Genomic DNA, 26913 nt, shown 5'->3' on the forward strand with positions numbered 1-26913 from the left:
GGCATCAATTTGCTATACATTGAATTTTACAAATGAATGGTTATTTTGAAATCTCCTTACCTAATTGCCTTACAATATGGAATGAAAGCAATAACAATGGTGTAGGTTACTTTTTATGACTGCATTGCTAAGACACATATGATTCCATCATAGGTCCGTGCGGTTAAGTTTGGTCACGTGCTTGTTGTGGACGAGGCTGACAAGGCGGCCACTCACGTGACCTGTATTCTCAAATCTTTGGTGGAGAGTGGCGAGATGGTGCTGGGCGATGGACGGCGGATAGTCAGCGGTAAGTTACTGTAGCGCATGCGCAATATGCAATCATGCATATAAGATGCTGAGCGGGCTGAGAACAACAACAACAACAACAACCACGGCAGTAACGACAACAACAACAGAAACGATAACAACAAAAGCAAACATAACGAAGGGGGACAATGAGGACGACATTGATGTAAATGTTCAAAATGACACCTAATGGCTCAACAATCTTCAATTCAAAACTAAAGAAGCAACAGTAGTTCGGAAAATGGAAGGAAAACAACAGTAATTTGTGACTAACATAAATTCCCCCCCTTGTATTTGTTCATAATTTCAGCATCATTTTAATCTTTTATTGTTTTTGCTGTAAAGGAGAAAAGGCTTATCATCACCATGACGTCATCCATGCACACCCTGACTTCCGGATGATCGTACTCGCCAACAGGCCTGGGTTCCCCTTCCTCGGAAACGACTTCTTCAGTGCGCTAGGTAAGGTGCAGCTCTTTTTTCAATATTGGAAGAAAATCACTTGAGGAAATCCCAAAATAACCATCTCAAAACAGAGCTTTATTACCTTGTTACACTTAATTTTCGCGATTTTCAGATGGCGATATTTCGCGACACTTTATTTTCGCGATTTTCCTGTTTTCGAAAAACCAGATCGCGATTTTGGGATAATAAAATCAAGCAAAACAAGTGTAATTGAAATGTGCTGTGCTCATCAAACTTGAAACAATTTGTAACAAAAGGATTCGTGGGATAAATTTAGTTTCATAAAAATCTATAAATACAAGTCCAACCAACCCCTTACCGACAAGGTGTTTCCATAAAGCTTATTAAACGGTCAATATTCCCCCAAGGGTTCTTGTGTACTCACTAAATTTTCGTACATCCTAATTTTCGCGTCACTTTATTTTCGCGAATTTTTTAAAATCGCAAAAATATTAAAATAGCTTCCTGAAAGCAGGCGGTGGCAATGTATGTTGTTTTTCACTTTACAACGTCACAGTCAGGTACTTAGGTACACAGGTACACAGTCAGGTACTTAGGTACACAGGTACACAGTCAGGTACTTAGGTACACAGGTACACAGTCAGGTACTTAGGTACACAGGTACACAGTCAGGTACTTAGGTACACAGGTACACAGTCAGGTACTTAGGTACACAGGTACACAGTCAGGTACTTAGGTACACAGGTACACAGTCAGGTACTTAGGTACACAGGTACACAGTCAGGTACTTAGGTACACAGGTACACAGTCAGGTACTTAGGTACACAGGTACACAGTCAGGTACTTAGGTACACAGGTACACAGTCAGGTACTGAGGTACACAGGTACACAGTCAGGTACTTAGGTACACAGGTACACAGTCAGGTACTTAGGTACACAGGTACACAGGTACACAGTCAGGTACTTAGGTACACAGGTACACAGTCAGGTACTTAGGTACACAGGTACACAGTCAGGTACTTAGGTACACAGGTACACAGTCAGGTACTTAGGTACACAGGTACACAGTCAGGTACTTAGGTACACAGGTACACAGTCAGGTACTTAGGTACACAGGTACACAGTCAGGTACTTAGGTACACAGGTACACAGTCAGGTACTGATTTATCCTTAAAGGGCCCGTGCCAGAAACACCTTTATTGTTGTTTTCATTAAATATCGGAGCAAATAATGTGCTAAAATTTAGAAATAACTATATTAAAAAGAGTTTAATACTTTTTTTTTACCAAATTAAATCGAAAATATCGCATTGGCTTCCCCAAATCAGCCGATGGAAATGGATGCTTTTCGACACTTGGTATTTTGCTAGGGTGACAAAATGGCGGCTGATAGAGGCTGTTGAAAGTTTTAATGTTTATTTATATACAGAAATATAGATTTAAGAATGCATGTACAGGCGTTCATAGAACATTGCTCGATACACATGTGTAGAAATATGTATATACTACACCATCGATGACGAAATGTTTTGATAATCTAACTTTGTGTGCTTGCCATCCTCAGGAGATATATTTAGTTGTCATGCTGTTGACAACCCAGACTTCAAATCCGAAATGGTAGGTTAACTAAATTAGCATTGAACAAGCTGCGACAATTGGCTATTTCAAGACTGTTGTGTGTCCCTGCCCTTTGTCTTGTCCCATTTCTGTCTTTATCTTATCTCTATTGATGTATTTATTGTGTATTTTAGCGTAACCAGCGAAGCTATTAAAAAAATAAAATAAAATAGAAAATAACATATTTAGAGCCCCATGACCCAAGCCTCTCAAGAATTCGGCCTTTTTTTACTTTCACAGTCCTCTACCATAAAAATGGCCTCCAATGCAATGCATTATTGTTTGAGGTTTGTTTTCTTTAAGCCTGTGAAACAAATGTTTTATTTATTTTGTATATGCAAGCGCCAATTAAAATCGAGAGCCATTAAATGCTCTTTTCATGTGACTGACTTTACCAATCAGTGGTAGATACGGACTGCTCCACGCAGTTTACATCATGAGTGTTGGTTAGTGTGTAAGCATTGTCACTGAAGATGGCACAGCGGTACAACTTTGACGTCCCCAAATACAACAGTTTAATGCAGTGCGATGAGAGAAGGGACCTCCTTATCCGAGAAGACGAGAGATTCACAGTCTCAAATGTACAGAGCCAGTTTTTTACATGTGTGAAAAATCACCCCTGACCCTGGCTCGAACCCTGGTACTCTTCCTTTTGCTCTCCAACAAGCAAAACAATGATTGCCTTAAAAGGTTTGTGATCATCTGGTTCCGGTTCATCCATAGGCCATGCTGCGCCAATACGGCCCTTCAGTCAGCGAAGAAGTGCTCATTAAATTAGTCAGTGCATTCGGCGAGCTACGAACACGTGCAGACCAGGGCTTGATTTCCTACCCCTACTCCACACGGGAAGTAGTCAGTGTCGTCAAACACTTACAGGTACGTCCCTAGGGGGGAGGGGATGGGGTGGTTAACCCCTACTCCACACGGGAAGTAGTCAGTGTCGTCAAACACTTGCAGGTACGTCCCTAGGGGGGAGGGGATGGGGTGGTTAACCCCTACTCCACACGGGAAGTAGTCAGTGTCGTCAAACACTTGCAGGTACGTCCCTAGGGGGGGGATGGGGTGGTTAACCCCTACTCCACACGGGAAGTAGTCAGTGTCGTCAAACACTTGCAGGTACGTCCCTAAGGGGGAGGGGATGGGGTGGTTAACCCCTACTCCACACGGGAAGTAGTCAGTGTCGTCAAACACTTGCAGGTACGTCCCTAGGGGTGAGGGAATGGGGTGGTTAACCCCTACTCCACACGGGAAGTAGTCAGTGTCGTCAAACACTTACAGGTACATCCCTAGGGGGGAGAGGATGGGTGGTTAACCCCTACTCCACACGGGAAGTAGTCAGTGTCGTCAAACACTTGCAGGTACGTCCCTAGGGGGGAGGGGATGGGGTGGTTAACCCCTACTCCACACGGGAAGTAGTCAGTGTCGTCAAACACTTGCAGGTACGTCCCTAGGGGGGGGATGGGGTGGTTAACCCCTACTCCACACGGGAAGTAGTCAGTGTCGTCAAACACTTGCAGGTACGTCCCTAGGGGGGAGGGGATGGGGTGGTTAACCCCTACTCCACACGGGAAGTAGTCAGTGTCGTCAAACACTTGCAGGTACGTCCCTAGGGGGGAGGGAATGGAGTGGTTAACCCCTACTCCACACGGGAAGTAGTCAGTGTCGTCAAACACTTGCAGGTACGTCCCTAGGGGGGAGGGAATGGGGTGGTTAACCCCTACTCCACACGGGAAGTAGTCAGTGTCGTCAAACACTTGCAGGTACGTCCCTAGGGGGGAGGGGATGGGGTGGTTAACCCCTACTCCACACGGGAAGTAGTCAGTGTCGTCAAACACTTACAGGTACGTCCCTAGGGGGGAGGGGATGGGGTGGTTAACCCCTACTCCACACGGGAAGTAGTCAGTGTCGTCAAACACTTGCAGGTACGTCCCTAGGGGGGAGGGGATGGGGTGGTTAACCCCTACTCCACACGGGAAGTAGTCAGTGTCGTCAAACACTTGCAGGTACGTCCCTAGGGGGGAGGGAATGGGGTGGTTAACCCCTACTTCACACGGGAAGTAGTCAGTGTCGTCAAACACTTGCAGGTACGTCCCTAGGGGGGAGGGAATGGGGTGGTTAACCCCTACTCCACACGGGAAGTAGTCAGTGTCGTCAAACACTTGCAGGTACGTCCCTAGGGGGGAGGGGATGGGGTGGTTAACCCCTACTCCACACGGGAAGTAGTCAGTGTCGTCAAACACTTGCAGGTACGTCCCTAGGGGGGAGGGAATGGGGTGGTTAACCCCTACTCCACACGGGAAGTAGTCAGTGTCGTCAAACACTTACAGGTACGTCCCTAGGGGGGAGGGGATGGGGTGGTTAACCCCTACTCCACACGGGAAGTAGTCAGTGTCGTCAAACACTTACAGGTACGTCCCTAGGGGGGGGATGGGGTGGTTAACCCCTACTCCACACGGGAAGTAGTCAGTGTCGTCAAACACTTGCAGGTACGTCCCTAGGGGGGAGGGAATGGGGTGGTTAACCCCTACTTCACACGGGAAGTAGTCAGTGTCGTCAAACACTTGCAGGTACGTCCCTAGGGGGGAGGGAATGGAGTGGTTAACCCCTACTCCACACGGGAAGTAGTCAGTGTCGTCAAACACTTGCAGGTACGTCCCTAGGGGGGAGGGAATGGGGTGGTTAACCCCTACTTCACACGGGAAGTAGTCAGTGTCGTCAAACACTTGCAGGTACGTCCCTAGGGGGGAGGGAATGGGGTGGTTAACCCCTACTCCACACGGGAAGTAGTCAGTGTCGTCAAACACTTACAGGTACGTCCCTAGGGGGGAGGGAATGGGGTGGTTAACCCCTACTCCACACGGGAAGTAGTCAGTGTCGTCAAACACTTACAGGTACGTCCCTAGGGGGGAGGGGATGGGGTGGTTAACCCCTACTCCACACGGGAAGTAGTCAGTGTCGTCAAACACTTAATGATCATCAATGATTGAAGTTCTAATTAGCTGATTTTAATAGATAGTTTGCCCGAAGGGGCATAAATTCACAACGTTTTGTCTACTTTTTGTCTACTTTGACCAGGCGTTCCCCGATGAAGGCGTGGCTAGTGTGGTCCGCAATGTGTTCGACTTTGACACCTATCACGAGGAGATCCGCGATGTCGTCATCGAAGTCATGCACAAACACGGGATCCCTGTGGGAGCTACATCCGGGAACGTCCACCTGTCCAAAGAGTAAGCCTCTGTTTCCCGGATGACGTAGGCCATTATGAAATATGTTAGCATGCTTTTAAATAATAACGATTTTAAAAGTCCTGAATGTTACTACAAGTAAGCTTATTTGAAATACGCCGAAGAAATGTAACTTGAAAACTTGTGAGAAAATTGTAAATAAAGGGAAATCTTGAAATTGTTTATGTTTACTTCAAATCAGCTTACTCGATATTGCAGGTCTATCCCTTTGTAGTACTGCTCTTCTCAACATTCTGCGAACTCCCGTCTATAATTTCCAACTTCTGAACCGCTTTCTTGCTTCCGTTAATCAAACTACGGAATTGCATTTGTTGTTTTTTTAATTGGCCAGCGCCTTGTTGAGAGAAGTGGCGTGAGTGGAAACCATTTCAGTGCTTGTCAATAAAGAGGCTTCAAGGGTTTTGAATGACGGAACCAAGAAGGGGATTACGCTGTTTGAAGTCGTCGTCGAGAGTCCGCAGAATAATAAAAACCGCAGTAAACCAACATCTCACCAGTCCCCCTAATTCTCATTCCTCGTGGCCAACCCAACCATCCCTACCACACACCCCATGTTCGCCCCCGTCCCCCGTCCCCCGTCCCCCTCAACATCAACCAAAGCCCCAGGCTGTTAGTTTTTCCTCGAGTGGGGGATTGGGTCGAGTTGATAAGCGAACAGCATGCTGGGATGATTTCAGGGGACGTAATTCAACATGGCGTCGACCGATGCCAATACTGATTTTTTTAATCAAACGAACGAAGATATTCCGGTGGTTACGACTAGTAATCACCTTAGTAAAGCAACGACTAGTAATCACCTTAGTAAAGCAACGACTAGTAATCACCTTAGTAAAGTAACGACTAGTAATCACCTTAGTAAAGCAACGACTAGTAATCACCTTAGTAAAGCAACGACTAGTAATCACCTTAGTAAAGTAACGACTAGTAATCACCTTAGTAAAGCAACGACTAGTAATCACCTTAGTAAAGCAACGACTAGTAATCACCTTAGTAAAGCAACGACTAGTAATCACCTTAGTAAAGCAACGACTAGTAATCACCTTAGTAAAGCAACGACTAGTAATCACCTTAGTAAAGCAACGACTAGTAATCACCTTAGTAAAGCAACGACTAGTAATCACCTTAGTAAAGCAACGACTAGTAATCACCTTAGTAAAGCAACGAATAGTAATCACCTTAGTAAAGCAACGACTAGTAATCACCTTAGTAAAGTAACGACTAGTAATCACCTTAGTAAAGCAACGACTAGTGATCACATATCATGCCCGTAGTCAGGATGTTTTTTTATGGGGGGGGGGAGTTGTTTACTCATTTAGCGGACCATTTTCTCGTCCAACTCCTACTACTACCTAGTGCATCGTCCTTACACGGGATCTTCCAGCCGAGTGAGGGGCCCTTTCTCGCCCCCCGACAATTCTCCCCCCCCCCCCCCCCCCCCCCCTGGCTACGGGTCTGCGTTGTATCGCCAGTAAAGCAACGACTAGTAGCCAAACACTGTTCGCGTACTCTGATTAAATGGTAAATAAAGTGTAAAACGTTGTCTTTACATGGTGGTAAAGGGTATTTTCGTGAAACGAGATTTGGCCATTTTCACCCTACGAGAAACGTGAAATCCTCCATTTCAACGTCCGTGAAACGTGATTTAACGATTTAAAAGTCCATTTTTCGGTCCGTGAAACGTGAAAAAGCCATTTGGCTCGGTCCGTGAAACGTGATCCATACCCCCTTTACCAGCCTGTCTTTTACTTCGACATTTCTCATGATTTTTCTGCCAATTTTGAATAAAGCGATTTCAAAGTTTTGCCGTAATAAGTGCTCTGGCGGGCGCTGTTTTTGGCTTTAAAACGTTTGTCTTTTGTGACAGGTTTCCATTGCCGCGTGCGATATTTTGCCATCATTGGAACCTTGCCGGGGAGGGGAGCAAGAGAGATGGAGCAATTAGATGCCCGGTGGAGGAGCGCAAACTCAAAATCACGGTAATACAGTACTTCAAGTCGCTTAGTAGGTACCTCAGGGGAAAAATCATGCTCGCCTATTTTTTTTTCTGGTTCTGGCTATCTATAATGTTTTTCTCGCCAGTCTCGGGCGTTTGTTTACGAAGCTAAAAATGTCGCGCGCGCGTAAATTGTTTTCCCGCCAATTGATTTCGCCGCCTAAAGGTATGCAGTTCCCGGATGAACGCGCGCGCGGCTATTTTTACTACCGCTTTCCATACCCACGTGGCAGAAAGTTGCTCTGTAATGCCTGTTTCTCTCACTCCTGGTTTCAGGATTTGATTGCCAGGTCCGAAGTGAGTTGAGTTAGCTGGTTCTTGCCTTTGCTAGCGTTCCCTCCAACAAAACCATCAATTTTGACCTAAACAATGTTTTTGGTCGGACATGATTTGTACATGGCGGCTGCCTGAGTCGCTTTTCTAAGTCTACGGCTCGACCACGTTGTGTCTGCGCTCTCGTTATGCAGTATTCCTTCCAAATGCAATGTTCATTTTAGAAGAAATGTATGGTAGCTAAAATCCACGGATTTGCATCTCGTCGCAGGGGCGGATCTAGCGTTTCGCTAAAGGGTTAGAGGGTTTGGCTCAGTGACAAGGGGGGGGAGGGTAATTTTTTTTTTGCTACATATGGCTTTCTGGCAGCCCAAAGAAGGCTTAAACCCCCTAAACTCCCCCCTAGATCCGCTACTGCGTCGTATACTTTATCTTTTGGAATGCACCGTGTTTGCCATTAAATCTGTATATGCCGATTCTGGGATGTTGGTTTCAAGGCAGATTACACAATAATTTTAAACGAAGATGGAAGAAAAAAAAGGGAAAAAATTCTTCATTTGCTCTAACTTGCAGGGACCCATAGAGATATCAGCTTATAAGAGGGACCTGGACCGGATAGCGGACAGGTCATTGGTGTTCACAGAGCAACTCGGACACTACGACCTCCCCATGCACGAGGGGAGCCATGTCGGAGGCGTGGCTGTAGGGCCAGGTGACTTCACTCAAACTCTTCGCCACGCTCCCGTGTCACACAAAGAATCCACTTCCAAAGGCTTATTTCGCCCCATGACAGGTTCTCCAATAGGGTTCTGGATTCCGGATCCTAGTGTGTGGATTCCGGATTCCATGTGGGTTTTTTCTCGTGGATTCCGGATCCCAGCAGCATGGATTCCGGATTCCATATCTCATTTTTTCATGGATTCCGGATTCCATATCTCATTTTTTCATGGATTTTGGATTCCATATCTAATTTTTTCATGGATTCCGGATTCCGGATTACCTGTCATGGGGCGACTTATTCAAGCGAGCAACTAGATACTTTCAATCAAATATTGTCACTAAATGATCGGACTATGGATGATTTTTTTTGACATCAGACCGTTGTATTTAATGTAATCAATAACAAAGGAGTGGTTTATCGACATGCTTTCATGGTTTCAAAGTTTCTTTTTCTTGCTTTAGAGTGTCCCGTTGTTTTTTGATCCCGACATATTACCCATATGTCTCAAATAAGATTTTAGAAAACAGATAATTTGAAAGCAAATACAGAGCAGTTTTAGGTTTGAAACATATTGTATAAATATATAGCCTTCTTAAGCTGTGTATAGTTTTCTATACCCTTTGTTGTTGTTTCAATTGCATTTTCTTCTTGATTGAAAATTTATTTATTCCCATTCTTCCTCGTCACAGGTGACATGCGTGGGGACTGGATCCACACTCTTGCGCTAGACCCAGTCTCTCTCCTCTCCATGCAGTCAAGCCAACATTCTGTGATTACGTCAGACCTCTTCGAGCTTTTCCCGCAGACCTTCTTTCGCCATTTTCCTCAAATCAAGATGGCCGCGCTCGGTGAAAAGCTGATCGGACAGGTGGTACTTTATGACCGCGAAAGCAACGTCCTCGTTCAAATAGACCCAAAGAACAAATCTACAAAGCTTATAACGTTTCAATCCATGGCGGATAACGCTAAGCAAAAGCTGACTAGGCATTTTTCGATCGCTAAAGATGACCCAAAGTTTATGATGTGCTCGCATTTTTCTCATGAGAACTGGGTCGTGGTGTTCCAAGAAGACAGCAACAAAATGGACGTCATCGATTTGATGGACGGCGTCACGCAACACATCACGTTCCCTTTTGTGATTGGTCAATTCCATCCGTTCTCACGTGACTTGTGGTTTCTTGGAGAGACTGGGACTGACAGGAAATATTTTCTAGTCAAGCCTTACCCAGAAGCCCCTATTCCGTGCATCTTGTACCCAGTCTCCGGCGAGTCGAGTCAGAATTTAGAGGAGCCTCGATGGAGGTCGATATCACCCGAGGGAATGTCATCCGAAATGCTTCAAGCAGCCCTTGGCAACGATAAGCGGGCGAGAAGTAATCGATTGGCTATCGGAGGGCACGAGTACGCCACGATTGTTGTCGCAGAGCCCGATAGGCTTGTCGGAAAGGCGCCTGTCAGTTTCTATACCATTCCTAGAGACGTGCCGAACGAACAGCATACTACAGGTATGCTTCAGTCATCCGTGAAATCAAATCAGCCAAACTGATGGGACTCCAACAAGAATACTATTAAGGGTACCCTGCTGTTGCGAACACCCCGCTATTACGGACACGCCAATGTAATAAACACCTAGCTATTACGGGCACCCTGCTATTACAGACACCCCGCTATTACAGACACCCCGCTATTACAGACATCCCCCTATTACAGACATCCCGCTATTACAGACATCCCCGCTATTACAGACATCCCGCTATTACAGACATCCCACTATTACAGACATCCCGCTATTACAGACATCCCACTATTACAGACATCCCGCTATTACAGACATCCCACTATTACAGACATCCCCTTATTACGGACACCTTGATATTACAGACATCCCACTATTACAGACATCCCACTATTACAGACATCCCACTATTACAGACATCCCACTATTACGGACACCTTGCTATTACAGACATCCCACTATTACAGACATCCCACTATTACAGACATCCCCCTATTACAGACATCCCACTATTACAGACATCCCGCTATTACAGACATCCCACTATTACAGACATCCCACTATTACGGACATCTCGCTATTACAGACATCCCGCTATTACGGACATCCCGCTATTACAGACATCCCGCTATTACGGACATCCCGCTATTACGGACATCCCGCTATTACAGACATCCCACTATTACAGACACCCCGCTATTACAGACATCCCACTATTACAGACATCCCGCTATTACAGACATCCCGCTATTACGGACAACCCGCTATTACGGACACCCTACTATTACAGACACCCCGCTATTACGGACACCCAGCTATTACAGACACCCTGCTATTACAGACATCCCGCTATTACGGACATCCCGCTATTACAGACATCCCACTATTACAGACACCCCGCTATTACAGACATCCCACTATTACAGACACTCCGCTATTACAGACATCCCACTATTACAGACATCCCGCTATTACAGACATCCCGCTATTACGGACATCCCACTATTACAGACATCCCGCTATTACGACAACTTGCTATACAGACACCCTGCTATTACAGACACCCTGCTATTACAGACACCTTGCTATACAGACACCTTCCTATTACAGACACCTTGCTATTACAGACACCCTGCTATTACAGACACCTTGCTATTACAGACAACCCGCTATTACAATTACAGACATCCCACTATTACAGACATCCCGCTATTACAGACACCCTGCTATTACAGACATCCCGCTATTACAGACACCTTGCTATTACAGACAACCCGCTATTACAGACATCCCGCTATTACAGACACCCTGCTATTACAGACAACCTGCTATTACAGACACCCTGCTATTACAGACACCCTGCTATTACAGACACCCTGCTATTACAGACATCCTGCTATACAGACACCTTGCTAGACAGACACCCTGCTATTACAGACACCCTGCTATTACAGACACCCTGCTATTACAGACACCTTGCTATTATAGACATCCCACTATTACAGACATCCCACTATTACAGACATCCCGCTATTACAGACACCTTGCTATTACAGACACCTTGCTATTACAGACACCCTGCTATTACAGACACCCCACTATTACAGACACCCTGCTATACAGACATCCCGCTATTACAGACATCCCGCTATTACAGACATCCCCCTATTACAGACGTCCCCCTATTACAGATATCCCACTATTACAGACACCTTGCTATTACAGACACCTAGCTATTACAGACACCCTGCTATTACAGACACCCTGCTATTACAGACATCCCCCTATTACAGACATCCCGCTATTACAGACACCCTGCTATTACAGACATCCCCCTATTACAGACACCCTGCTATTACAGACACCTTGCTATTGCAGACACCCTGCTATTACAGACACCCTGCTATACAGACATCCTGCTATACAGACACCTTGCTATTACAGACACCCTGCTATTACAGACACCCCGCTATTACAGACACCCTGCTATTACGGACATGTCACTATTACAGACACCCTGCTATTACAGACATCCCGCTATTACAGACACCCTGCTATTACAGACACCCCGCTATTACAGACACCCTGCTATTACGGACATGTCACTATTACAGACACCCTGCTATTACAGACATCCCGCTATTACAGACACCCTGCTATTACAGACACCCTGCTATTACAGACACCCTGCTATTACAGACACCCTGCTATTACAGACATCCTGCTATACAGACATCCTGCTATACAGACACCTTGCTATACAGACACCCTGCTATTACAGACACCCTGCTATTACAGACACCCTGCTATTACAGACACCCTGCTATTACGGACACCCTGCTATTACGGACATCTAGCTATTACAGACACCCTGCTATTACAGACACCCTGCTATTACAGACACCCTGCTATTACAGACACCCTGCTATTACAGACACCTTGCTATTACAGACACCTTGCTATTACAGACACCCCGCTATTACAGACATCCCACTATTACAGACATCCCGCTATTACAGACACCCTGCTATTACAGACATCCCCCTATTACAGACATCCCGCTATTACAGACACCCTGCTATTACAGACACCCTGCTATTACAGACACCCTGCTATTACAGACATCCTGCTATACAGACATCCTGCTATACAGACACCTTGCTATACAGACACCCTGCTATTACAGACACCCTGCTATTACAGACACCTTGCTATTACAGACACCCCGCTATTACAGACACCCTGCTATTACAGACACCCTGCTATTACAGACACCCTGCTATTACAGACACCCTGCTATTACGGACACCCTGCTATTACGGACATCTAGCTATTACAGACACCCTGCTATTACAGACACCCTGCTATTACAGACACCTTGCTATTACAGACACCTTGCTATTACAGACACCTTGCTATTACAGACAACCCGCTATTACAGACATCCCGCTATTACAGACATCCCCCTATTACAGACATCCCCCTATTACAGACATCCCGCTATTACAGACATCCCCCTATTACAGACACCCTGCTATTACAGACACCCTGCTATTACAGACACCCTGCTATTACAGACACCCTGCTATTACAGACACCTTGCTATACAGACATCCTGCTATTACAGACACCCTGCTATTACAGACACCCTGCTATTACAGACACCCTGCTATTACAGACACCCTGCTATTACAGACACCCTGCTATTACAGACACCCTGCTATTACAGACATCTAGCTATTACAGACACCCTGCTATTACAGACACCCTGCTATTACAGACATCCCGCTATTACAGACACCCTGCTATTACAGACACCCTGCTATTACAGACACCTTGCTATACAGACACCCCGCTATTACAGACACCCTGCTATTACAGACACCCTGCTATTACAGACACCCTGCTATTACAGACACCCTGCTATTACGGACATGTCACTATTACAGACACCCTGCTATTACAGACACCCTGCTATTACAGACACCTTGCTATTACAGACACCCTGCTATTACAGACACCCTGCTATTACAGACACCCCGCTATTACAGACATCCCGCTATTACAGACATCCCACTATTACAGACACCCTGCTATTACAGACACCCTGCTATTACAGACACCCTGCTATTACAGACACCCTGCTATTACAGACACCTTGCTATTACAGACACCTTGCTATTACAGACAACCCGCTATTACAGACATCCCGCTATTACAGACATCCCGCTATTACAGACATCCCGCTATTACAGACACCCTGCTATTACAGACATCCCCCTATTACAGACATCCCGCTATTACAGACACCCTGCTATTGCAGACACCCTGCTATTACAGACATCCCGCTATTACAGACACCCTGCTATTACAGACACCCCGCTATTACAGACAACCAGCTATTACAGACATCCCACTATTACAGACACCCTGCTATTACAGACACCCTGCTATTACAGACACCCTGCTATTACAGACACCTTGCTATTGCAGACACCTTGCTATTACAGAGACCTTGCTATACAGACACCCTGCTATTACAGACACCCTGCTATTACAGACATCCCGCTATTACAGACATCCCACTATTACAGACATCCCGCTATTACAGACACCCTGCTATACAGACATCCCGCTATTACAGACATCCCGCTATTACAGACACCCTGCTATTACAGACACCCCGCTATTACAGACATCCCGCTATTACAGACATCCCACTATTACAGACATCCCGCTATTACAGACACCTTGCTATTACAGACATCCCGCTATTACATACATCCCGCTATTACAGACATCCCACTATTACAGACACCTTGCTATTACAGACATCCCACTATTACAGACATCCCACTATTACAGACACCCTGCTATTACAGACACCCTGCTATTACAGACACCTTGCTATTACAGACACCTTGCTATTACAGACACCCCGCTATTACAGACACCTTGCTATACAGACACCCTGCTATTACAGACATCCTGCTATACAGACACCTTGCTTTACAGACACCCTGCTATTACAGACACCCTGCTATTACAGACACCCTGCTATTACAGACACCCTGCTATTACAGACACCTTGCTATTACAGACACCCTGCTATTACAGACACCCTGCTATTACGGACATGTCACTATTACAGACACCCTACTATTACAGACACCCAACTATTACGGACACCCTGCTATTACAGACACCCTGCTATTACAGACACCCTGCTATTACAGACATCCTGCTATACAGACATCCTGCTATACAGACACCTTGCTATACAGACACCCTGCTATTACAGACACCCTGCTATTACAGACACCCTGCTATTACAGACACCCTGCTATTACAGACACCCTGCTATTACGGACACCCTGCTATTACAGACACCCTGCTATTACAGACACCCTGCTATACAGACACCTTGCTATTACAGACACCCTGCTATTACAGACACCCTGCTATTACAGACACCCTGCTATTACAGACACCCTGCTATTACAGACACCCTGCTATTACAGACATCTAGCTATTACAGACACCCTGCTTATACAGACACCTTGCTATACAGACACCCTGCTATTACAGACACCTTGCTATTACGGACACCCTGCTATTACAGACACCCTGCTATTACAGACACCCTGCTATTACAGACACCCTGCTATTACAGACACCCTGCTATTACAGACATCTAGCTATTACAGACACCCTGCTATTACGGACATGTCACTATTACAGACACCCTGCTATTACAGACACCCTGCTATTACAGACACCCCGCTATTACAGACACCCTGCTATTACAGACATCCCGCTATTACGGACACCCTGCTATTACAGACACCCTGCTATTACAGACACCCCGCTATTACAGACACCTTGCTATACAGACACCCTGCTATTACAGACACCCTGCTATTACGGACATGTCACTATTACAGACACCCTGCTATTACAGACACCTTGCTATTACAGACACCCTGCTATTACAGACACCTTGCTATTACAGACACCCTGCTATTACAGACACCCTGCTATTACAGACATCCCACTATTACAGACATCCTGCTATTACAGACATCTCGCTATTACAGACATCCTGCTATTACAGACATCCTGCTATTACAGACACCTTGCTATTATAGACACCCTGCTATTACAGACACCCTGCTATTACAGACATCCTACTATTAGGGAAAGAAGGAAAAGCATTGGGGCAGCCCCTCCCCCTCCACAAACACAATTTTTCTAATTTCAGTGCTTTAAGCAGTGTTTATCAACTCAGTGTTTTTCAGCTATACTTTTCGATCCGATTTGCGTGACGCGTGGTTGTGCAGGCTATGAAAACCCCATGTGAATTAAATCCGTTTGAATCATGCTGAAATTCAATCCATCCTAAAATAAAATCGACTCGATTATATTTCTACGATATCAAACAATGCTGGGTAAGTTATATTTTTCAAAATGATGGGAGTTCTAAACCTTAAAAAAAAAACAGTGTCACGCAAGTCGGATTCATGGAATTTAAGGCAATGGGATGCCACACAGTGGTCACGACGGTGTTACGGTACCGGTGTTGTTACTGGACTTTTACTGGGTGGTATAAAGGCTGTATAACCATGGTATTCCCCTTTTCTAGCGAAAGACTCGTTCAGAAGAAAGGATATAGTCACGCTCGACTCAGTCCGCCCAGTTTGCTTCCCGGCCACAGGACAAGTCATACGCCTAGTTCCAGACTCCCTCGTTCCTCCAGACCCCGATTTTGAAAAGTCAAGCCCAGTCCCTCCCGGAACAATAGCTCACCTCGAGATCGTAGACCTCGCTCGCCGAAGCGCCCGCTATCTCCCTTTCTACGGTAGCCAGCGGTTGTCTGTTTACGCGCGTTATTCAGATGCCCCGGTGTATATGGCGGCTTCCACAAGCGATGGCCTGGTGACTGTGGACGCCGCTGGCCGAGTGAGGCTTTGGGAGACTGCGGTCACGAATCTGGAGAGGTCGCTAGAGGAGTGGAAAAATCTAATCGGCAAGGATTCCCAGGGTGCTTTGCAGGTATTTTTAATCCGCCATTTGGTCATCCTAGCAAAATACAAAGGGTGAAGAAACCTCCATTTTCATTGGCTGATTTAGGGAAATTATTGTGATATTTTTTTTAAATTCGGTGAATGAATTATAACATTTTCTTTTTATATGGTAAACATTAGATTTTTTCACAGTTTCTCATCCAATAGACCGTTTTTACGATGCTGCGCGCGCATTCAAAATGCCATAGACTGGCGACAAGCTGATATAAAGTGTCGTACAATGTGTAGTTTACAGACGAAGCTTTAAAAAATGCTGTCAGAGTGCTATAGTCATATTGGCGCTTGAGTTTCGTACGCATTTTGGATCAGCTGTGGCCCGCCAATTTGTGGTCTTTTGGATGCGCGCGCAACATCGTGAAAGCGGTCTATAGCAGTCTATAGCGGTCTATAGCGATTACCTGAACTCGAGAACTCCCCGCTCAACCTGCAAGTTCCGTAAAGACATATTTTCAGTCCTTTCTCTCGGATAACTCGAACTCCCCGCTAAATCGAAAGGTTTCTCGTTTCCCTCGAGGGTTCGAGTAACTTAAGTGCCACCGTATTGTCATTTACATAGCTTTGCACTTGTGTGCATGTCGCTACATAGCTACGAACAGAAAGATCTGTCGCAAACAAAACAAGCAGTGCACATTATGCTATCTCTTTCCTAGTTTTCATTATCGTATCACAGGTGACTTATTGTGTTATCTCTTTCCTAGTAGTAAGTCGTGTTCATTATCGTATCACAGGTGACTTATTCCAGGGACAGTGGCGAGGATGTCTCAAGTCCTAAACACGGAAAGGTGTGACGTTAGTATTCGTATTTCTGTTGATTTTCCTGTTGTTTTTGTTTTTTTCTGTTGATGCTGTTCTTGTTGATTGTTGTTGCTGTTGTTTTTTGGCTGTTGTTGTTGGTTGTTGTTGCTGCTGTTGTTTTTGTTGTTGCAAAAGATCTACTATTTTAAGTCGTTTGACAAAATGTTGTCGTGAACCGGCTTTGTGACTACGCGACAAGCCCGCATGTAAGCGTGGGTAAAAACCCACGTGGGTAACACGTGATAGGTACGTGGGTAATACGTGATAGGTACGTGGGTAACACGTGATAGGCGCATGAGTAACACGTGATAGGTACGTGGGTAACACGTGATAGGTACGTGGGTCACAAGTGTTAGGCGCTTGGGTATCACGTGATAGGTACGTGGGTAACACGTGCTGGTGTGTGGGTAACACGTGATTAATACGTGTGGTTAATGCGCGTGGTTGATACGTGATAGGCAAGTGAGTTATACGTGATAGGTACGTGGGTAATGCGTGATAGGCACGTGGATTGCTTGTGACTTTGATCTAACCCACATCTTTGTCAGGTTGACCCCGATAACGCACCTCATGTCGGTGGTAACACATGGGCCGGTGGAACAGGAGGGCGTGACACGGCCGGGCTCGGCGGCAAGGGTGGTCCGTATAGACTAGACGCTGGTCATGACGTGCACCAGTTATCGGACGAAGAAAAAGGAGGGGTCCCTGAGGAGGTGAAGCAAGCTGCACGGGAGGTGGCCAGGAGGGCCTTCAAGGAGAGGTACGTCGCGGCAGTAGCCTCGTCTCGGACGTGTACTTGGTTTTCAGCTACGAAATTCGTTCTTGCTACCGCGACCTGAGACATATCATTTCAAGTTTTAAAAAACAATTATTGCTTTAAAGGCGAATTCGTTGTTGAGCGACCTCTCAACGAAATCCCAAATTCCTTGTCTCGTTCGTGAATAGCGCAAAGTAAATCAACCGTCCAAACCATTCGATGGCGCTCATGTTCTCACTGTCGCGTCACACAATAAGGCGGTAGTATGACTACGCGCTATTCCCAGACGAGATTTGAATTCTTGGCAGTCGCGCAACAACAAATTCAGCTATAACACTGGTAACAGTGATATTAGCGACAGACACTTATCATCCTAGCCATAAAGGTGATGTTACACGCGTCGTTTTGCAACATCGTTTTTTCTTGCAACATGCTGCACAACATGCGAAAATGGTGGCGTCATTTGTTGCGCGAAAAAACGATGTTGCAAAACGACGCGTGTAACATCATCGCTTTTTCCAATTTCATTATGCTAACGACGGATACAGGTCTATGTTAAAATCCAAACAACATGTTTTTACTCTTTAACTTCTTCGTTAACAGGGAGCCATCTAGAAAGAGGTGTCATGTTTTAGCCAGTCAGCTATGATCATAAGCGCTGGCTTTGGTTTAGTCCTATGACATCCATATCTTTTTTCTATATCACTAGTGGTATGTCGTGTTTCAGCTTGTCAACTGTGATCATAAACGCCGATTCTAAGTCCTATGCCATCTAGTGTTATGTCGTGTTTCAGCCTGTCAACTATGATCATAAGCCCGCGATCCGTTTAAATCCTGTGTCCCTCTTTACATTGCTACATTATCCGCACTCTTTCTCTTCAGGCTGCGTGAGATCCAGATGAGCGAATACGATGCCGAGATGTACGAAGACTTCTTATCGCGCGTGCGCAGACAGGTCCAGTCCCTGCGCGTCATTTTGGACAGCCTCCAGGCCAAGAGCAAAGAGCGAGTCTGGATTCGTCACCAGACCTCTGGCGAGCTGGACGACACCAAGTTGATTGACGGGCTGGCGGGGGAACGTGCGATTTACAAGAAGCGAGGGGACGAGGAACCAGAGGTGAAATAGAACTTTCTTTAGCTACCGTTGAGAAGTTTTTTTTCATTATTGGGTTGATTGGCTTTTTACTTGTGAAGGTTACGATGATGGAAGAGGAAGCGAAGAGACAATTTACTAAAGCGTGTGTGGAAATAAGAGGCGAGGTTTAGTGGAGCTTTCTCTTTTAGCGCTGGTTTTTACGCTTCTGTCACTGCTTCCTCTGCCACTAAAAAAAGAGGCCCCTTTGCGCAAGTCATTTCGCACAGTCGCTCAAAGTAATGATTGCCGTCAGAAGCGCAAGGCTTCAAGACGAACACACATCAGCACATAGAGGATACGAAGTAGAATTCTAAAACAAATCTTATGTTACCCAAACCATGGAGCTTAGTAACCTGTGCGGCCCTAACGGACAGATGGTCAGGAAAGTTGCAGGAAAGTCGTTTAGAATCATGCGTTTTGTTGCGTGGTAGAGTAGTTTTAATAAGTTTGAAACTCAAACGATTTTATTGAAAATTTCCAGCCCGGAAGCCCTCAGCGTATACCTAAGCGCCTTCGGTTCGTGGTGGATGTCAGCGGTAGTATGTACAGGTTCAACGGGTTAGACCGCCGCTTGGAGAGGATGATGGAGGCAGCGTGTCTTGTCATGGAGGCTTTCCATCAATATGAAGACAGAATTAAGGTATGTCACGGTGGCATCCGGAAGGGGTAGGGTGGACAGAATCATGGAATGTAACGATGGGATTCGGGGGGGGGGGGGGAATTAAGGGAATTAAGAAATATCGCACTAGTAAATCTGCAAGGATGAGGGAAGGATGACAGAATCAATTCTCAGCCAAAGAATTCACTTTCACAATAGCTTCCCCAAATCGGCTGCTGGAAATGGCGGCTTTTTCACACTTGGTAATTCGCTAGGATGACAAAATGGCGGCTGACAGTGGCTCTTTAAATTGCGTATCAAAAGTAGCACTGGTCTGACTTTCCGGGTAATGTTTTTTTGTAGTATGACATCGTAGGGCATTCTGGGGAATCTCCCGAGATCCCTTTCGTGTCGTGCGGGTCTGTCCCGAAGAACAACCGCGAGCGCCTGGACGTCATGAAGCAGATGCATGCGCATGCGCAGTACTGCATGAGTGGAGACCACACGCTAGAAGCCACGGTGGCCGCCGTGAAGCGAGTAGCGACCGAAGAGGCTGACGAGCATTTTGTGGTCGTCTTGAGTGACGCCAACCTGTCTCGTTACGGAATATCAGCCAATCAGTTTGCAAGAGTTCTGACCTCAGACGCCAAGGTCAACGCTTTCGCCATCTTCATTGGCTCGCTGGGTAACCAGGCTGACAGGTAAGCTGCTACCTTGGTAACCAGGCTGACTGGCAAGCCGCTTCCTTAGTAACCAGGCAGGTCCATTTTCTCTTGGTCAATTTTCTTGTGGTCAAGTTTCTTCTCGTCAGTTTCCTCTCGGTCAGTTTAATTTTTGGTTTGCTTTTGATTTCTTTTGATCATTTCTCTAGGTTGGTAAAAAATCTACCATCTGGCCACGCCTTCCAGTGCCTGGACACTAAGCTGCTACCACAAGTGCTGCAGCAGATATTCACCTCTTCCCTACTGAATACCAGGTAGCATCTTAATAGGTGTGTTATCACGTTCAGCGGAGCACCGGAGTGCCGAAGTGACCGTGCGGTGGCGAAGGACGCCATGTTGCGAAACGGCACCAATCGAGTTGTGGATGATGTGAAGATGTGGGGAAGGTGAATAGGGAAGAAATGGATCATATCACTTAATCTTGTTTTAAAAACTGTCGTTTTTCTAGCTCGCTCGGTGATTTACTTATTAGACATTACATAACATATCGGGAGCTTTGAAAGTCGAGATTTTCCACGTAAACTTGCAGGAATTCGTGTTTACTACGATTTTGCTGGCAGCCAACTTGGATTTGGAGCCTAGTCCCTAACATTTAAGAATATCACAGGTCTCTCGCGCGCTCGCTTCAGGCTCTTTTAGACCGTTTATAAAATAGACAGCCATTGATTGATATGAATCAATATCTCGTACTTAATGTGTAGGTAACCATTTGTCTTTTTATTTCGAATTGGGCATGAATATCTGAATAAATAATATTTAATAGATGACGCTAGCCTTCAACCTCACCCTTCCCTCCATATAATAATAGTGTTTTCTAGCGGAAAAAACGAATGTCACGCCACCGGCGGGCACTACTACCGTGACAGGTGACTTGTGTGACATCTTTATGTTATTAGCCTCAGTATACACCACCCGTACCGTGTATGTCCTTCGTTTGCATACGTTTGCTATGTCATACCCTATAGCGTCACTCTTGCCGTGTACTCTTTTTGCTAGAAACAAGCAACCAATGCTTTTTAATTGTTTATAGTAGACTTTCCCTAAAGGCCACCAGACGTTCAGCACTTCTGCTCTAAGGTCTCTTTTAGAAGTTAACGCCTTCTTGTGTTTGGAGCACACGCACAGTTTTGGGTTGACGCCTTTATCAGCGCATGATTTGTATTTCCCGAACATTGACACCCTCTCGTAGTGAACGAGCTCCATATCGAGGGAATCCGTCTCCAGACTCAGTCTAGACTTGACTTCCACTTGAAAAACGTCTTCTTTCTGAGAAACGAAATCTCCAGAAGGCACTGCGATTTCCATGGTAGTCAACATGGATCCGTTCGAATTACGCTCCCGTACGTTGTAGAAACTCAAAGCCTTTAACTTTGCACATGCGCGCGTCACTGCAACTGCTGATTCGCCATTCGCGCCCACAAACTGTTGTTGTATCTTATTGTTGAGCTGCCCGATTGCAAACTCGACCAGGGCAAGTTTCAAGGTGTCATTTGTTGTAGGACTATCCCACCCCTCACAGACACATAGATTAGGAGTCCTTAATTCAACATCGTTACACGTCCTGTCCGGAATCTGTCCAAATATTCCGTCTGGCCGGACACCGTTAGTTATGGGCCCTGCAAGTGCCCTTAGCGCATGATGTATGTCAATCATGGTGGTAAGTCTCCTCTGATTGGTCCGTAACGCGGCTACCGCCTCCTTGCCTAATATAGTCGCCACGTTGCTCGGTACAATCACGAACAAGCTCGGATGAAACATCTCGAACCTCCCCTCCGCTATCGCTGAAGTATAACGCGTGTACGTGTTACCGTGGTCAGCCAATAGAATCGTGATGGTGTCCTTCTCTCGGCCGATCAGATCAACGTACTCCCTCAGGTCACGGTCAAACGTCTTTATACGGGTCCCCATGTTGTCGTGTCCGACATTAAAGATGTTGTAAGATAACAGAGGTTTAGCTGAGCGCGACTGTCTTATTGCACGGAAGGAGTGTAAATTGTAGTCCAGGTAATACGAGTGCTGGAACCGGCCATTGTAGCAGATTTGTCCCTCTTGGGGGCCGTTGAAGGGCGTGTTAGTGTTGTACATCCTCAACACCTCGCAGGCAGAGTGAGTTATACCTACAAAAGACAAAATAGTAAGGTTTGCAGTGCGTAGAAAGACTTACGGACAAGCTGTAGAAAGAGTGGTCAGGAATATAGATCAACACGTTGAAGTCTTATATTGTGCGCTTCTCTTGAGTTCTATGACCATCTCAGCATTAGCCCTCACACGGAACAAAAAAATGTTGACGTTATTTTTCGAAGATCTTCAGTGCCGTGCACCCTCTTTCTTCACCCTTTTCTCCACTATCCACCGTGTTCCTCATCACTTCCTCGCCCACTTTTTTCACCCTTATGCCTACTCCACCTCCCCCCCTGTTCTCCTTATCCTCCGTCTACTTTCTTCCTTCACCCTCCTCTTTACTCCATCCCCTGTTCTCCCTATCCTCCGTCTACTTTCTTCCTTCACCCTTCTCTACTCCACCCCCTGTTCTCCCTATTACCGTCTTCTTTCTTCCTCCACCCTTCTCTCTACCCCAGCCCCCTGTTCTCACCATCCCCGACTACTTACCTTCCTTTACCCTCCCATCTACTTCACCCTCCTGTTCTCCTTATCCCCCGTCTACTTTCCTCCCTTCACCCTTATTCCTTCTCCACCCCCTGTTATCCCTACCCCCCGTCTACTTTTCTTCCTTCACCCTTCTCTCTACTCCATCCCCCTGTTCTCCCTATCCCCCGTCTACTTTCTTTCCTTCACCTCCCTCTCTACTCCACCCCCCTGTTCTCCCTATCCCCCGTCTACTTTCTTCCTTCACCCTTCTCTCTACTCCATCCCCCTGTTCTCCCTATCTCCCGTCTACTTTCTTTCCTTCACCTCCCTCTCTACTCCATCCCCCTGTTCTCCCTATCCCCCGTCTACTTTCTTCCTTCACCCTTCTCTACTCCAGCCCCCTGTTCTCTCTATCCCTCGTCTACTTTCCTTCCTTCACCCTTATGTCTACTTCACCCCCCTGTTCTCCTAACGCCCTCCCCCTCCATCCCCACCCACCTGTGTGATCAATGCCCTCCTTCTCCAGTGCATCCGCCAGTACGTTCCAATCATAGCCCTTCGCCATGTCCACCAGCAGCCCCCAGTAACCCTTCCAGCACAGGTCTTCTTGCCACATCGTCTGGTAGCCAGCGCGCCGGAAATGACGAAACAGCTTTCCCATTTCGACTGAGCGCACTGCATCACGGTCTTCGGTTATTGGGAAAAGTTTTCCTGTGAATAGCGCATGCGTGTTTTCCGCGGTGTGGCCTTCAACGGCTTGGAATAACTCGAAGTCAAACACCTGAGCGGGTGCGTCCTCACTTCGGGACCAATTCTTAAAGAGGTTAATTGTCTCGGGGAGAGATCTGTAAAAGTGCGCTCTGGCCACTGAATCGATTAAAATAACATTCACATTTAAAGTGTTCTTGGGTCGAGCATTCTCATGTTTCTGTATCGTCAAAACAGGGCTGACTGGTAATAGTTGACGAATCACCTCGCTAGTTCTGTTGCATTCGATAAACACATAGTGAAACTTGTTAAGAGCGTTTTGTTTCAGGATTCGTGGGAGTGCAGCCGCCAGTGTTTTAATCGTCGAAAAGGTTTCGATGGCATCGTGTTCACCATTCATCGGGTTCATACTTCGAGTCCTGATAGTGTCTTGATCACAAAGGTGATCATTGCAGCGCGCTTCAATCTGCTTCTTTTCCCGTGTTACAGTCACGCTACAAATATCGGCTTTGTGAGGATCATTACATGTAAGTGAAGGTATTTCCAGGTTGTAGAATTGATAGGCCGTCTTACAGGCCTCAAGGGTTGGCCTGTGTGGTGTACACTTGCCATACGGTGGCAAGCCTTCCTGAGATAGACTGTTATTAGGGCACGTCGCTCGTGATAAAATCTTTCTCTCGACCTCCTCTTTTTTCCTGTCTTCATCCTCATCTTCTTCGTTGTTATCTTCATCTCCGATGCCGTCACCCTTGGCAACACCCATCTCTTCGTTTTCGGTTACGTCAATTTTAGCGCTAGCAGTGTTTTTAATCGCCTCATCGATTTTGTACTCGTCGCCATTGGCGTCAACCTTTGCTGTTTTCTTCTTTCCATCATCTTCATCATCAATATTCCCGTCACCCTGATCTCTGTTCATCTGTTTATTTTCGTTATCATTACTCTTGGCATCAACCTTTGCTGTTTTCTTCTCTCCTTCATCATTATCATCAATTCCCGCGTCACCCTGTTCTGTTTTCATCTGTTCATTTTCGTTACCATTACCCTTGGCATCAACCTTTTCTATAAGGGTCTCTTCATTATCCTTAACATCAATCTTGGCATCAACTTTCTTGTACCTTTCGTAATCCATGACTTTCATCTTCTTCTTCTCTAAAGCTGCACTTTCATACCCTTTGACGTCTATTTTGGCATCAACCTTTACACTGACCGTTTCTCTGTTCTCGTTAAGGCCCTTGGTATCAAAATGATTGTACTTTCTGATTGCTCTGCCTCCCCCTATATTGTTCCTATAATTTTCTATCTTTAGAATTCCTCCCGCGATTTCCTCTTTTTGTTCCTCGTTCGCATCTTGACTATCAGTATCTTTGATTTTAAACTTGAGATATATATATTTATCTTTTTGGTAGATTTTCTTAACTTGAAGCAACTTATCAACAATGCTTCTAGCGCTGATTTCTTTTGCTGTATTTTCCAGTGATGAAAAGTCTTTGCCAAAACCCACACTGGGATCGTCGCTTTGTCTCAGATTACTTCCTTTTAAACTAGTTCTTTCCAGATTCAAGTTTCCCGATTGTGCGTCTCCATCATACCCTATGTTAATCGTCCTCTTATTGAGCTGAGCTATCCCTGGTTTTGCGTTCCCTGATTGGCCCAGAAACATCCAGTTGATAAGTACAGTGGCTGCTACTGCGATACACAAGCCTTTCACGCATCTGGAGCCATGACATCTTCCCGGTGTGATGAATGAAGTCTTGCCGGGCGCAACCATCTCTACTGAAAAAAGGAAGGACAGCTTTTAAATTAATACCCTCGTGTCAATCGCCCGCCATAAGCCAATCAGGAAAGAGAGTGCTGAGCTGAATACACCATTTTCACGTGCCAATCACGTGTGCGATAAGCCAATCAAGAGTGAGCCGGCCCCGAGAGTAACGCTAAACGAAATACACCTTTTTCTACGTGCCAATTGCGTATGCACGGTAGACCAATCTGGAATGAGCCGGCCCCGAAAGAATCGCTAAACTAAATACACCTATTTCAACGTGTCCATTATGTGTAAGTGATCAAAAGCCGGCTCCACTTTCGAAAAATCGATCACATGCACAAGATAAGAAAATCATCTATTAGAAATTTTTTTTTTGCTCCAGTCTCTCAAGCGCGGGAAAAAATGAAATTATTGAGTAATAAGTTTGTTGAGTCTGAAAGAATTGACCGCTTTTTAGTGATCCCTAAACTATAGGTGCAACTGTATAACATAAACTCTTTCCTGATTGGCGTATCACAAACCCGCTTACTACACTTGGTTTCAAAGAACCAATCCCTTGCAGCAGTTATTTCTCATTTTTCTAGAACTCCCCAAAATGCAAATTTTGCATGGAAAATGCAAGTGAAGCTGCGTGAAAAGAATTATGATCATTATTTTTTTACAAATACACATATTATTGTAGAAAAGATTTGGAATCCAAACTAACACGGTAAAAGTATTATTGTTTTAGTTATTTTTATAAATTTTCTATTAACATGTACAAAATAATGTAAAATAAAAAAAATTTACTAATCAATGAATGAAAACCTCGAAGCTCTCTATATCATGATTTTCAAAATCATTATTAGATTCTCGATATATTGTTTTACTTGGCTGTAAAAACATAGTCATCCTGATAACTGCCTAAGAATAATTTCTGTACGGATTAACCATATGTCGTAAACAAACTTCATCTCAACTTACTTTCCCGGTGTCCCAAGCTTTTGTTTGACTGTTTTTGCACTTGAAGCTTTAAAATCGTTTATCATTTGTGTCTAACTAAGCATGTTTATGATATGAGTGAAGCCATATTACACTATGCATGGAGATCAATTTCTTAGGATCTGAGAACCCAATTGTTTAGTGTGTTATTGATACGAGTGATATTAATATGCGTTGACCCACGAATTATTTGTTCAGGTGAGC

General features: G+C 45.5%; 2 protein-coding genes across 2 annotated transcripts in view; one reads left to right on the forward strand and one right to left on the reverse strand.

The window, feature by feature from the left end:
* LOC116617512 (von Willebrand factor A domain-containing protein 8-like) overlaps positions 1-21040 on the forward strand; it is a 33686-nt gene extending 12646 nt beyond the window's left edge. Inside the window, exons 24-38 of the mRNA XM_048732700.1 lie at positions 154-289; positions 634-750; positions 2278-2330; positions 3054-3206; positions 5406-5557; positions 7440-7551; positions 8415-8553; positions 9252-10067; positions 16221-16630; positions 17391-17444; positions 18006-18217; positions 19097-19331; positions 19831-19989; positions 20311-20648; positions 20819-21040. Of these exons, the coding sequence (XP_048588657.1) occupies positions 154-289; positions 634-750; positions 2278-2330; positions 3054-3206; positions 5406-5557; positions 7440-7551; positions 8415-8553; positions 9252-10067; positions 16221-16630; positions 17391-17444; positions 18006-18217; positions 19097-19331; positions 19831-19989; positions 20311-20648; positions 20819-20927 (3195 nt within the window). The 3' untranslated portion in view covers positions 20928-21040. The remainder of the gene's footprint in view (positions 1-153; positions 290-633; positions 751-2277; positions 2331-3053; positions 3207-5405; positions 5558-7439; positions 7552-8414; positions 8554-9251; positions 10068-16220; positions 16631-17390; positions 17445-18005; positions 18218-19096; positions 19332-19830; positions 19990-20310; positions 20649-20818) is intronic.
* On the reverse strand, positions 20801-26865 carry LOC5510968. The gene is made up of 3 exons (XM_032380226.2): positions 26692-26865; positions 23757-25739; positions 20801-22786 (listed from the first exon to the last, which is right to left on the reverse strand). The coding sequence occupies exons 2-3, from the start codon at positions 25732-25734 to the stop codon at positions 21426-21428; spliced, it is 3339 nt and encodes a 1112-aa protein (XP_032236117.2). The 5' UTR covers positions 25735-25739; positions 26692-26865; the 3' UTR covers positions 20801-21425.
* Positions 26866-26913: the final 48 nt, after the last annotated feature.

Source organism: Nematostella vectensis, chromosome 9 (genome assembly GCF_932526225.1).
Source record: "Nematostella vectensis chromosome 9, jaNemVect1.1, whole genome shotgun sequence".
NCBI classification, from domain to species: Eukaryota; Metazoa; Cnidaria; class Anthozoa; order Actiniaria; family Edwardsiidae; genus Nematostella; species Nematostella vectensis.

Excerpts from the sequence above, each read along its gene's own strand:
- LOC5510968 (XM_032380226.2), bottom strand. The coding sequence starts at position 25,734 with ATGGTTGCGCCCGGCAAGACTTCATTCATCACACCGGGAAGATGTCAT. Across the intron at positions 22,787-23,756 it reads GGAGGGCATTGATCACACAG|GTATAACTCACTCTGCCTGC; the intron begins GTGGGTGGGGAT and ends TGTCTTTTGTAG.